Consider the following 14097-nt stretch of genomic DNA (forward strand, 5'->3'; position numbering starts at 1 on the left):
GATGCACCTTAAGTTTAAAATTTTACGGAGGGATATATTTTGATATACTACTTCGATTCTCAAACGAATTATTCCTACACATTTTATTCGATAATACAGAGTTGTAGACACCCTCAACCAGTACTCCATCAGATGGTTAAATTAAATTTTGACCCTTTGGATACTCTCTCCCTCCCATTTGAAGCCTAAACTGGCATGGATGGATATATTTCGATATACTCTTCCAACTCTCGAATAGATTATTTCTACACATTTCATTCGATGATACAATACTATAGATACCTCCGGTCCATCAATCGAATAGCTAGATTGAATTTTGACCTCTTGATACCCTTCCCTCCTACCTCAAGCCTAAACCAATATAGAGGGATATATTTCGATATACTCCTTCGATTTTCGAGCAGATTATTTCTATATATTTTATTCGATAATACGGATATATCTACAACTCCATCCCATCTATTGGATAGGTAGATTGACTTTTGACCTCTAGATCTTCTTACTCCGACTCAAGCCTAACTATGTGAAGCTTCTAAATATAAAAATTTAAAATAAATAAAAAAATTTATTAATATTGCTTGACTTACCTACTATGATGGCTGTGACAACGAGCTTAAGAGATAGCACAAATGTGGATTTTGAAGAATCTCAACAATCGTGTCATGGACGGCATCTCGGAAGCTCTAAGGTCGCTGGTAAAAAAATCTTTGCACGGCCTCCACAATATGTGCATCACCCCATGTCTGGATCGTCGAGGCCTGAGAGGAGGACGTCGAAGACCAACGAGCTGCTGGAGGGTGATGCTATGCCCGAATCCTATGATCCAGCTCTTACTAACCCCTTCGATAGCCCTAAGCCATTTCTCAAGGTCAAGGAGGAGCTGAGAGAATAGTCCTCAGTGTGTCGTGCTATGACGTACTCCGCGTAATCTATGCACATAGTTTAGAAATTCATTAGTGCTATTGCACATATTAGTATGCATAAAAACTAAATAAATAATATTTTATTTTACCACGATCTATCTGGATCTAGAATCTAAGTCATCATTGATCCTCCTAGATTAGTATGTGGCCTCTCACAACTGCAGCTGCCATGATACATGATCCAACTACCGTATCTACAATAAATAAAGAAATCAAGTTAATAAAAACTAACATATGATCAACTAAATAGGAGATTAATATAAGTTTAGAATTTTTATCAATCTATTTGCTATAACATGTGTGCCAACAGAGCCGCTGGTGTGCTTGATCGGATCCTACTGGACAGTCTGATTCTATCGGATCCTCTGCCATCTATCGGAGTACTTCTAACTACTCCACTGGTCACAAAGGGCCTCCCTTACATCCGCCCACATCCAATGATCCATGAAAGACTTTCAGTTTGATGGTGATTCGAAACTGAAGAACTCAATGACGGCCTGCCTGAGGTGGTACAATCCATTCCAGAGCCTACGTGTGGCAACCTCCTCGAAGGTCCGATGGCCGGCCTCCTCATCTTTAGGAGTCTCGAATCAGTAGTATGATTGCAAATAAAGAATGGCATATATTAATAAATAGAATATAAACATTCTAACATATCATGAATTTAAAAATTAAACACCTTTGACTTACCATGAATATCTCCTATGCAGCGTCATGAGCCTCCGACGACCAACTGGAGAACTTATTCACCAGTCCTGACATCAATCGTCGGATGATCCCGATAACCACACAAGACACCCCAAGCTCCCTAAATATCCTATAAAATTAATTTTGAACAATAAATATTGATTCTAAAATAGATAAAATTTTTTAAACATATTCCTCGAAGATCTAGTACTTGCAAGAAGCTCTGAATGTGCATGAGCTCTCTACCCTCCGATCGAGTCGGAGGTGCCACGAGCCAAGCAAGTCCTCTACCATGATTTTGAGGCTAAGAGCTGGCCACTACTCTGTATGACTGTGGGATCAATGGTGACCCCATATCGTCCGAACCTGAGAGTAGCAAAAGATCATAAAGAATATTATATTAGATAATGAAGGACAAAATAACTTAGTGGAGAATTTTTAAACTGTTAAGAATTTACCCCATGGTGTGGGTGCCACAGAGCCATATAAGTAGCCCGCATGAGAGCTATCTCCTCTAGAGCTATATCTTTTAGAGCTCTCTCTGGCTAGCATAGCTCCATCTTCTGAGAGTAGTCATCTTATAATCTCTGAAAATAAAAATAAATAGATTCATAAATTAATTATGCAATTATGGCAAGCAATGTAATAATTGAAATGATACAATGCAAGCATGAAAAAAGTAAATAAAATAAGCACACTATAAAGACAAAAACTGCTGCATCTGTCCTGGGGTCGACTCTAATTATTCAGGAGTCGACACCCTCTGACCTAGGGTTGACTCCTACTGCATGCCACTCTTCTCCAGCATGCTATAATTAACTCTTTTGACCTTGGGGTCAACTATTTTCTTTTTGGGGTTCACTACTCATCGACCTCTTCAGATATTTAGTACCCATTAGATTCTTCTTCCTCTTCTTTCTCTTCCTTCTCTTCTTCCACTTCTTCCTCTTCTTCCTCTTCGTCACCTTCTTGGATAGAATTGTCCTTTAAAACAAACTCAATATGATCTATCCCTCATATTATCCATCATGTAGGAGAATTCCTGGAGCATCCAACTATGCATCTATTAAAGGTTGATGAACAAATATTTCATTCTCCTAAAAGTATTCTAGTAAATGGGGCTCTTCTTCTTCTTCTTCGAGCTTATAAAGAACAGTTTGAGACTTAATTTTACATATAGTCCATCAATTTTTTCTTCCTCTCTTCCTTAATAGAAAAGAAGTATAATACACTTGAACAACTTGTTGAGCTTGCACAAAAGGATCGTTGACATATACTTTTGATCCATGTTTGATTTCAATAAGTCCGTACCATGGATCAACCTTCATACAATTGTTGGTATCAAACTATCGACACTTAAATAGAATAACACTATTACCTCTAAGGTAAGTCAACTTGATCACTTCTTCGAAGATTTCATAGTAGTCACTCTTCGTCTCTTCTCACCAGCTGCCCTTTATACACATATCGCTATTTATTGTACTATTATGTTATCCATATTGTTGGACATAAAATTTAAAATCATTTATATTATAGCCATTATAAAATGTCACATATTTTGATGGCCTGTAACCTAATGGTCTTAGCTTCTTAGGTATGGACTCACCCCCTTACATGATCTGCATATTATAAAAAAATAAATTAAAATAAATTAAAATAAATGGCCAGACAATGATCGCTTACCAATTGGTGGAACCAATTTATAAAATTTTGTGAGCGCTGAGTGAAAATTTCTTCCTCGCTTATCATTGGGTTGCCTCGTCTCAGCATCTCATCATATTACCTATACATGCATAAGATAAGTATAGGATGTAAGTGATTAAAGAGTTGATATTCTGATGGATACTTACTCAATATATGAGTTGACCTCCATGCAGTTTAGCAAAATATATGTCTCTGTCTATCGAATTTCAGTATTAGTTAATATTCGATGAACCTTATGCCCAAATTCACGAGCGAGATAAGCAAATATTGAGATCTCCACCTCTAATTCCTCACCACCACCATCATCATTTCGATCCACATGAGTTAGCTTTATCTACACACTGGGATTTAAGTAGTATCTACTGAAATTAGAATTTTTTTTCAATTATGTAAGCCTCCATAATAGAACCTTCAACTCTGATCTTATTTTTTATTTTCTTCTTGAGACTGTGCATGTATCTTTTAAATGGATATATCCATCTATACTGCATTGGTCCTCCGATCCTAGCTTCATATGTCAGATAAATTATGAGGTGCTCCATGGAATCGAAGAAACTAAGAGAGAATATCTTTTTCAACTTGCATATAGTCTCTACACTGCTAGCCTCAAGATTGGAGATATGGTCGGTCGATAGTTTGATAGCACAAATATTTCTAAAGAAAAAACTAAGCTCGATCAAAAAACTCCATATAGATTGAAAAGGAGATCATGCCAAGCCAATGGGAGTAATCATTGCACGAAGACATTGTAGTCATGGCTCTTTGCCTATAGAACCTGCAATCTTTGATATTGACGCACCGAGTTAGATTACTTGCATAACTATCTAAAAATTTAAGATTTTTATACTATTCATATATATCTTTCAACTACTCCCTTGTTAAGGTGTAAGTTGCTTTTGGCTTCAAAAATTTCTTTGAAGACACCTAAATCAACTCTAATAGAGGATGCTTGCATATGTTCTTCATATTTGCTCGAGCCTTGAGATTGTCCTTCATCTTATCATTGACATCCATAACAGTATAGAAAATATTATCGAATATATTTTTCTTAATGTACATGACATCAAGATTATGTGAATCAAATTGGTAGATCAGTACGATAATTCTCAAAAGATGCTGTGCTTCATCTAATTATGAGTTCTACAAAATCTCCAAGGTTTTTGCTTGTCAAATGGTATGCCAAACTAGATTTCATCCAATTGGAATACTCTCTAAAACACTTCCATACCACTAAGTCGCAGGGGTGCCTCATCCTTCTCTATTTTATTCCTTCTGAAACTATCCCACTATTTTTGAAAAGGTTGATGCTCGGAGAGAAATTGATGATGACAATCAAACCAATAGAGCTTACGACCATACTCAAGTTGAAATACTTTTGTATTCTCTATGCAATAGGAATATGCTAGCTTCCCATGAGTGCTCCAACCTGACAGTATCCTATAAGTAGAAAAATCTCTAATGGTCCACATTAATGCAGCCTTCATTATGAAATTATGTTTCTTCGATATATCAAAACTATGTATGCCATCGGACCATAAGAATTTCAGCTCATTAACAAGAGATCTTAGATATACATCAATGCTTCCATCAGAATATCATGGTTTAGAAATGACTAATAAAGACTGATCAATAGGAATAAGGTGCCGCTGCATAACTGAACGGTGTAAATCCATCGATAGATAGACCTAATTTGACAATATATGATTTCTGAGTAAATAAAGGATGGCAAGCATCAAATTTCTTCTATGCCTCACTGTCCAACAGATGAGTCATCATATCGAAATGCTTACGAATTCTTTTTTTGTGCCACCTCATCTGTTTGACAGTACTCTTGAACAAGTAGAGCCGCTGAAGCCTAGGAGTGAGAGAAAGATATCGAAGAATCTTGTATGGTATATCTTTTTGATTCCTACCCTCTTACCTCAGCTTAAATCGGCTTTCACTACATATGTTATATGACCTCTTCAGTTGATCCTCCTTATAGAAAAGTATGTAATCATTATGGCATGCATCTATCTTTTTATATCCTATGCCTAACTCTTTCATCATTTTCTTTGAAGCATAGAAACTCCCAACAAGCTTCTCATCCTTCGATAGTATTTTCTTTATGATTGCTACTATCCTATCATAATAATTAACCATCATATTAAACTCAGCCTTCAAGTTCAACAATTCTAATATAGCTGATAATATAGTGTGTATTTTATATCCCAACCATAGTAGTTCATCAGTATCTCTCAGCATACGATAGAAATCACTGCTATCAGTTTTTGGATCGTTCTCCATATCCTAGTTAAATTCAGGACCAGCAGTATTCATAACCATGTCTATCATTCTATCTATGTCCTTGTCTTGCTTATTTTTAACCCTTGCAACTATCTCTCACATCTCTCCATACAGGTACCAATACTTGTAGTTGGACATAAATTCACTCCTATATAAATGGATAGTCATTGTATCTCTATCAAGTATTTCTCTATTGCCATAATTTTTACAAGGGCAACGAGCCCGCCCTTGATGTAAGAGTGCCATATTTCCAAAAATATAATCACTGAAGTACTCTACACCCTCCTTGTATTCAGTAGAAATCTTTCCATTGACTAGTCAACGGTCCATCCAACTATGGTCCATCATGCACTACATAAGAATTCTACATATACAAATGCAAGGCAACAGCTAAATGATTATTTTATCATTTCAAATGGCTTATATAATAATTACATCCTATTGTCAACTAATAGGTATAGAAGGTCCTATCCTATTCAGAAATTATATTAATCCTATAGATCAAGTATAGCAATCAAATGATATACAATAGGAGTCAAAAAAAATTTCGACAGTATCTCCCCTTAGTTCTCTTCTACATAGCGTACGATGTGTGAGGAGAATTAAAAAAAAATACTGTTTAAAATTTCTTTCGAACTCTCACCATACCATTTGATTACTGTAATAACCTATAGAATTAATTATATTTCTCAAACTATCCATACTGGATAATCAATTAATCAATGAACATAATTTTTTCATCCATACAAAAATATATAAATATATGGATGTCATAGAATATGTACATTAATCAAAAGACAAGTCTATAGTTATATGCAATACAATATTTTTAAAATTTTTAAATTAGTGAGTTCCAAAGTGTATAGCATCATTGCAAATAGAGATGGTCAGGATGCACTCTCGTGCATGCGGACTTGGCACATGCTAGACGACTAGGCCGCACGAGCACACCATAGCATCCAAGCAAATCCCATTTTGAAGGTTCTAAAGTACCAAGCAGTATTGTAAGTTGAGCTGAAAATAGGTCGGGCTGGGTCGGGCCACACCCCTCCTTGAGCTCAGCTCAAAATTTTTTTTGGGGATTCGGGCTGGGCCTAGAGCCTAGAAGCTTTTAAAATATGAGGCCCGAGCCTGATTTGAATCCAATCGGACCGGCCCATATCATTTGTGAGGGGCAAATTTTCTCGTTGGAAGCATATTGGTCACGAAGGACTCGTCAAGCTACTCCGACCACCGTCAGAGTAGATGAGGGGGCTAGAGCCAGTCTAGCAGTGGCCCGATCTCGAACTCCTACGATCAAAGACAGTGGAGCTACTCTCGTCGGAGAGCTTCTTGGAATGGTTCTGTCTCCTGAGAGCACCATTGGATGCGAGATTTTGTATGGCAGCGAGGCTCATCTGGATCTTGTCGGTGATCGAGAATGTGCTTCCCATGCACAAATTCTCAGTCACCGACAAGATTTGGATGAGCCCTACTATCGTACAAAATTTTGTTAATTTATTTAAATTTTATTAATTAACTTAAATTTAATAAATCTATATTTAAATATTAAAAATTTAAAGAGGAGGAAATGATGTGTGGCGATGGCTTTATAGCCGTCGCCATCGCTAATACCCACCAGGCAGGTGATAACAGTGCACAGTCCAATAGGGGTGCGGGTCTGATGGTGCGATGCTCCGACGGCACGATTGGACAAGAAGGGGGAAGGCGAGGGCGCGTGTCTGGCGGTGTGGCTGGGGAAGAAGGGGGAGGCAGGGCACGACAGATCTGATGACAGGAAGGCCGATCCGGCAAGGCATGGTGGTGAGGAAAGAAGAGAGAGGTGGGGCACGATCGATCTGATGAGGGGAAGGCCAATCTGATGGGGTACGATGTGAAAGAACCAGATCTAGGATTTCAAGATTAGATCTTGAAACTTTTTCAAGATCAGACAGCGGAAGACTAAAATAAATCAAAATTTATCTTATAAAATCAGAGAATCTCTAAATCTAAGAGCTTATTACATGATTATTATATGGCATTAAATCAAAAATTAAAATATAAAGAGCAAAAACTACATGTTGATCATATCAATATATTTCTATACTACATCTAATGTATGTAAAATATAATAGATCAGATCTATTACCTTGCAAGTTAGACATTCTAACTTTGCTGATCTGAGCTTGAGGATGATGTTACAAGTCGCACATATGTCCGACCTCTAGGAGTCATCCACACGAACCCACGAATCATGATCAGAAGTCCTGGTCCAGAAAATCAGCACAGTATGCTAGTACTATGCTGATCCTTCTTTGATGGTCGATCAGATGCCTCTTTCTTCTTGATTTGGACTCTTCCAAAGATGAAAAGTAAGAGAAGGAGTTTTAGATGTAAGACACTCTTAGAAAACTCACAGATGGAGGAAGGAAAGAGGTGAACTCAGCAACCCTAGAAGAAGACCCTCTTCTTCTTCTCTTTGCTCTAACCCAGACACTTAGTCTTATGTCTATTATATCTCCATGCCCCAACACTCTTTCTCCCTAATTTTCACATGCCTCAAAGGCCTCTTAATTCTCTATAATCCATAAAAATTTTAAAAAGAAATTCATCTTAAATCAAGAGATATAAAGAATTCTTATCTAGGTCAAATACCTAGTCAAGAAAAATCCAAACAGGGCAAGACAAGGGGTGCCCAACTTTTGGGTGCCCCCTCCTTCCTTTCCTGCCATGGACCACCAGAAAAGGCTGCACAATATGTACCATAAAATCCATAAAAATCTTAGAAAAAATTTGGATAAAATCAGTGCCATAAGGAAAGAGTTTTGGTTTTCTAAAATTCTATCTCATAGAATTTGAAATCCAAACCAATTCCTACTTTGACTTGGTCCACAACCACATTCCATGTAAGAGAGAAAGAGTGGAAAGCTTTGGGCATACATGAAGGCCTGAGAGAGAAGGTTTTGTCACACAAAATAAGAGAGAGTGGGCATGGGGGGCTAAGGTGGCGTAAGGTAGAATCCTAGTCTTACTAGGGTTCAATTTATGACTTGTTCAAATTTGGTTTCTCAAACCAAATCAAATCAAAATCAAATCAACCCAATCAAATCAACCCAATTAAAATAGATCTTAACTCAATTAAGAACTTAATTTAATCAAATTAAATTAGATTTAAATCTGATTTAATTTTTTAATTGAATTAGAAATTAGGTTGATCCAAGTCCTAATTGAACTATGACTAGTTTTTTCTTGCACTTGGCATATCCAATAAACCAATTGGACTTAATCCAATCAAGCCCAAACCAAATCTAATTAAATCATATTCAATTAGACTTAATCTTAGCACATTGGCTTAATCAAATTAAGCCAATTAGTAATCAAATTGCTAATCGATCCTCCTGTAACACTTGCACTAGGTTAAATGTCAATCGTATTGATCGTTTAACCCTAGAATGATTTTTAATCGTTGATCAACCATCCGATCGGATTGTGAACTCTAATGTGTGTGATCTCATAGGTCCGAATCTAAGTCGGTAGCATAAAAATAAATTTTTTTACCAATCAAAGTGACCATCTAGCAGTGGTATCCGACGATCGGATAGGTCGAACGTGTAGAACAACATCCTTAGAACCCATGCGGATATAGTTTCTATATAATTCATCCTCTTGACTAAAATACTCATAAGACACCTCAGAGTTCAACTGTCAACTCTGATCAGGTTGTCCACATTGTATTTCAAAATATCAAATCCATCTGATGGATTATCCTGGCCAAGATTTTGCTAAATTGAAATACAGCGACTCATTTTTCTCCAACTTTTGGAGTGTCAATCCCATCTTGATTACACTCCGACTTCGCAAGTACTTGACTATGCCCAGAAGCCTTCCGTCACTGAATTAAAAATTCAGTTAGTCCAGTACCAAAGTACAGTGAGTTGCTTGCAAGTCACTGAGGCGATCTCAGGTCTAAGGAACACTTATACCTATATCCCATCAGAGACATTCTCGACAGCAGAATACTCTAAAGTTGGTCATGTTCAATGATAATATATCCTTATATCTCACCTGTATGCCATATCAGTGTCTCCACACTCTTTGGTTAAGAGGACAACCAACCCATATGGCCTACAGCGATCTATGCTCGATAGAAGCTGTCGTCCTTATTAACAGCCTATCATTTGGTCGTAAACAGTTTTAAGGACTAATCGATAAATTCTCTCTTTATCAAACCTAAATAGTCCTAAAGATTTCATCACAACAACGGAGTTCATTAGAAGATGAAAACTTATGATGAAAATGCCAAAAATATATTTTATTTATTAACAAATCAATTACAATACAAGGTTGCTTAACCATCAACAGGTTGACGATTGACTTTTGGGACATATTTTCCAACAACTCTCACCTGTCCCAAAACCACTCGGCACAGGATCTAATACCCATCTTCTACTTGTGGTTGTCGAACTCCTTTATTGCTAGGGCTTTAGTAAAGGGGTCAGCCAGGTTCTCCTTTCCATCGATCTTCTGAAGGTCGACATCACCTCAATCCATGATCTTTCGGACCAGGTGGAAGTGGCGCAAAATGTGCTTCGTCCACTGGTGTACTTTGAATTCCTTCGTCTGAGCAATGGCACCAGTGCTGTCGCAGTAGAGCAGGACCGGACCATCGAGGGAGAGTGCTACTCCGAGCTCGATGATAAATTTTCTCAGCCACACAGCTTTTTTCATGACATCCGATGCTGCAATGTACTACACCTTACAAACAGAGTCTACCACAGTATGCTGCTTGAAACTCTTCCAGCAGATGGCTCCATCATTCAGAGTAAAGATATAACCCGACATGCTTCTGCTGTCATCATGGTCAGATTGAAAGCTGGAGTCTGTGAACCCCACAAGTTTCAGATCTGACTCGCCATAAATCAACCATTGATCCTTAATATTTCTTAAATACTTAAAGATGGCTTTAACCACTTTTCAGTAGTTTTCTCCAGGATCAGATTGGTATCTACTCACTACTCCTAGTGAGTATGCCACATTTAGCCTTGTACATGTCATGGCGTACATGATAGATCCCACGATCGAAGCATATAGGACTCTACTCATACGCTCTCTCTCTTCAGGAGTTATCGGACAATCCTTTTTAGAGAGAGAAATTCCATGGTCTATCGGTAGATAGCCCTTCTTGGAATTTTTCATGCTGAACCTCTTCAGCACAGTGTCTATGTACGTGGACTGGGATAATTCAAGCATTCTTTTAGATCTATCCCTATAGATTTTCATCCCTAGAATGTAGGATGCTTCACCCAAGTTCTTTATGGAGAACTGTGATGACAACCAAACTTTTATTCCCTGTAGTGCGGGGATGTCATTCTCAATTAAGAGAATGTCATCCACGTACAAGATAAGAAATACCATAACTGGACCATTTGCCCATTTATAGATGCAGGACTTTTCTCCGTTCTTAACGAAGCCATACGTTTTGGTCACCTTATCAAAATGCATGTTCCAACTCCGAGAAACTTACTTCAATCCATAAATGGATCTCTGAAGGTTGCACACCTTGGACTCATCTGTGGATGTAAACCCCTCAGATTGTATCATATACACCTCTTCGATGAGCTCTCCATTCAGGAAAGCTGTCTTTACATCCATCTGCTAGATCTCATAATCCAAATGGGCAGCTATTGCAAGCATTATCTGAATGAATTTGAGCATTGCCATAAGAGAGAATGTCTCGTTATAGTCAATACCATAATATTGACGATATCCCTTAACAATTAGACGGACTTTATAAGTCTCCACCTTTCCGTCTACGCCCCTCTTCCTTTTGAAGACCCATTTACACCCAATGGGTTTAACCCCTTCAGGTGGGTCAATCAATGTCCATACATCGTTGACCTTCATGGACTCCATTTTAGATTTCATAGCTTGAAATCATTTTTTGAAATCAGATCTCTACATTGCATCCATATAGGTGATCGGATCCTCATCATTCTCATCGAGTTCAATGGGATCACCGTCCTAGACTAAGAAACCGTAGTATTTGTCCGGCTGATGTGATACTCTACCGAATTGCGTTAATGGTGCAGGTATATTGGGCTCCGGATCTGATCTAAATAAATTCGACTCAGGTTCAGCTATTGGTGTCGATCCTTCTACCTGTTGAACTTCATCAAGTTTAACCTTAGAGGCAACGGTTCCTTCACCAAGGAACTTCTTTTCTAAAAAGGTTGCCTTAAGGCTAACGAACATCTTTTGTTCATTAGCATGGTAGAAAAAATATCTTTTGATTTCTTTGGGGTATCCTATGAATGTGCATTTGTCAGATCTAGGTCCAAGTTTATCTGTAACTAACCATTTGACATAGGCCGGGCACCCTCAGACCCTAAGGTGTGAAAGTACTGGCTTACGCCCTGTCCATATTTCATATGGAGTTTTAATTATAGACTTACTTGGAACCCTATTTAACAGATAACAGGTTGATTCGAGTGCATATCCCTAGAAGGATATCAACAAGCTGGCAAAATCCATCATGGATCGGACCATGTCTAATAGAGTCAGATTTCTTCTTTCAGATACACCATTATGCTGTGGTGTTCCTGGAGGAGTCCATTAGGAGAGAATCCCATTCTCTCCTAAATATATGAGACACTCATCAGAAAGATATTTCTCTCCTCGGTCAGACTGAAGAGTTTTAATACTCTTTCCAATTTATTTTTCTACTTCACTTCAGAATCTTTTGAATATTTCAAATGAATCCGACTTATGTTTCATCAGATAGACATATCTATATCTAGATAGATCATCCGTGAAAGTGATGAAGTAGAAATATCTACCTCTAGCACTTGTGCTTATGGGCCCGCATACATCAATATGTACTAGGCCCAAGAGCTCAGCAGCTCTCTCACCTTTTTCAGTAAAAGGTGACCTGGTCATTTTACCAAGAAAACAGGACTCATAGGTTGGAAATAATTCACAATCACTGACTTCGAGGATTCCCTCTTGAGTCAACCTATTTATCCAGTTCTTGTTTATATGACCTAGCCTACAGTGCCATAAGTAGATATCTGATACATTATCTAATCCAGGATGCTTGCCTATAGAATAGACTACGTTAACAGGATGTGATAACATATACACACCATTGTTCAAATATCCACCAAAAATAATAACACCATTCATAATAATATTACAAACTTGTTTCTTTATTGAAATTTCATAATCATTTTTGGCCAGAAGGCCTACAGAAATAACATTTAAAAAGAAACTGGGACAGAAATGATAATCATTAAGAACAATGGTATCGGACTCAAATATAAGTTTCAAGATTTCTAATGCTAGAACTGGAACTGGTCTTCCATCTCCAACAATCAGGAATCTCTTGCCTTGCTCGAATCTCCTACTGATCTACAACTCCTGCAATGAATTGCAAATATAGTAAGGACTACCGATATCCAATACCCAGTCAGCTATATCACAAATAGAAAAATTGCAAGGAGTTATCATATAAATACCTTGTCCAGCAACAGCTTGCTTCTTTCTCTGCCTGTTCGGGTCCAGGGAGGCAATGTACTGAGGACAGTTCCTCTTCCAGTGCCTCCGCTTCTTGCAAAAGAAGCATTCAGTTTGACTCTTATCGGGCTTGATCTTTCTAGTCTGGTCCTGCATTGATGTCCCAGCCTGAACTTGTATCTTCTTCACTTTCTTCTTCTTATTCTTCTTTCCTTTCTCAAAGGGTCGAGAACCAGAAGACAAACCTCCCACTAAGTTCACCGACTCCTTGTGGAGTTGGTGATCTTTCTCAAAATTCTGAAGCAACCCCAGTAACCCATGATAGTTTACTTCAGACTTTATCATTCTATAATGAGTGAGAAATGAGAGATAAGACTTGGACAGCGAGTTCAGTATTGCATCTTTTCCAAGCTGCTCATGCAAGGAAAAGCCGAGCTTGCTCAAACGCTCCATTAGCTCGATCATGTACAATACATGATCAGTGATAGAGGCACCATCCCATACTTTGGTGTTGAAGATGGTACAACTAGTCTTGTACCTCTCCACGTCATCGGGTGTGCCAAAGGCATCCTCCAACACTTGAAGCATGTCCTTTGGCTGAGCCATCTCAAATCTGCAACTGAACTTGTTGCTCATGGCAGCCAGCATGATGCAGTGCACCATGGTCCAGTCACTGAGCCACTTCTGGTAAGTGTCTCTGATTGTTCCACTGCATTGGCAGCTGGCTTCTCAGGTGCAGGATCCGTTATCACATATAGGATCCATTCATACTTTAGGACTATCTTCAACTTTCGGTACTAGCTACCGAAGTTGGATCCCACCAACTTATCATTGTCCAACAATGATTGGAGCGATAGGGAAGTGGCCATATCTGCACAAAAAAAAATCATAACCTAATTAGTAATTAATTCATTAAACCTAAAGATTTGGACTTTAATCAAAAAGTTTCTTCCACTATTTTATTCGAATTTGTAGCCTCTACCTCTAATTCGAAAAATTATCCTAA

The 14097-nt window shown here is 38.1% G+C and overlaps 1 protein-coding gene across 1 annotated transcript in view; it reads right to left on the reverse strand.

The window, feature by feature from the left end:
- Window positions 1-1055: 1055 nt before the first annotated feature.
- Window positions 1056-14097, reverse strand: part of LOC140858026 (uncharacterized) — a 15874-nt gene continuing 2832 nt past the window's right edge. The window contains exon 2 of the mRNA XM_073257452.1: window positions 1056-1117. Within this exon, the coding sequence (XP_073113553.1) occupies window positions 1056-1117 (62 nt within the window). The remainder of the gene's footprint in view (window positions 1118-14097) is intronic.

This window comes from Elaeis guineensis, chromosome 5 (genome assembly GCF_000442705.2).
Source record: "Elaeis guineensis isolate ETL-2024a chromosome 5, EG11, whole genome shotgun sequence".
Taxonomy (NCBI): domain Eukaryota; kingdom Viridiplantae; phylum Streptophyta; class Magnoliopsida; order Arecales; family Arecaceae; genus Elaeis; species Elaeis guineensis.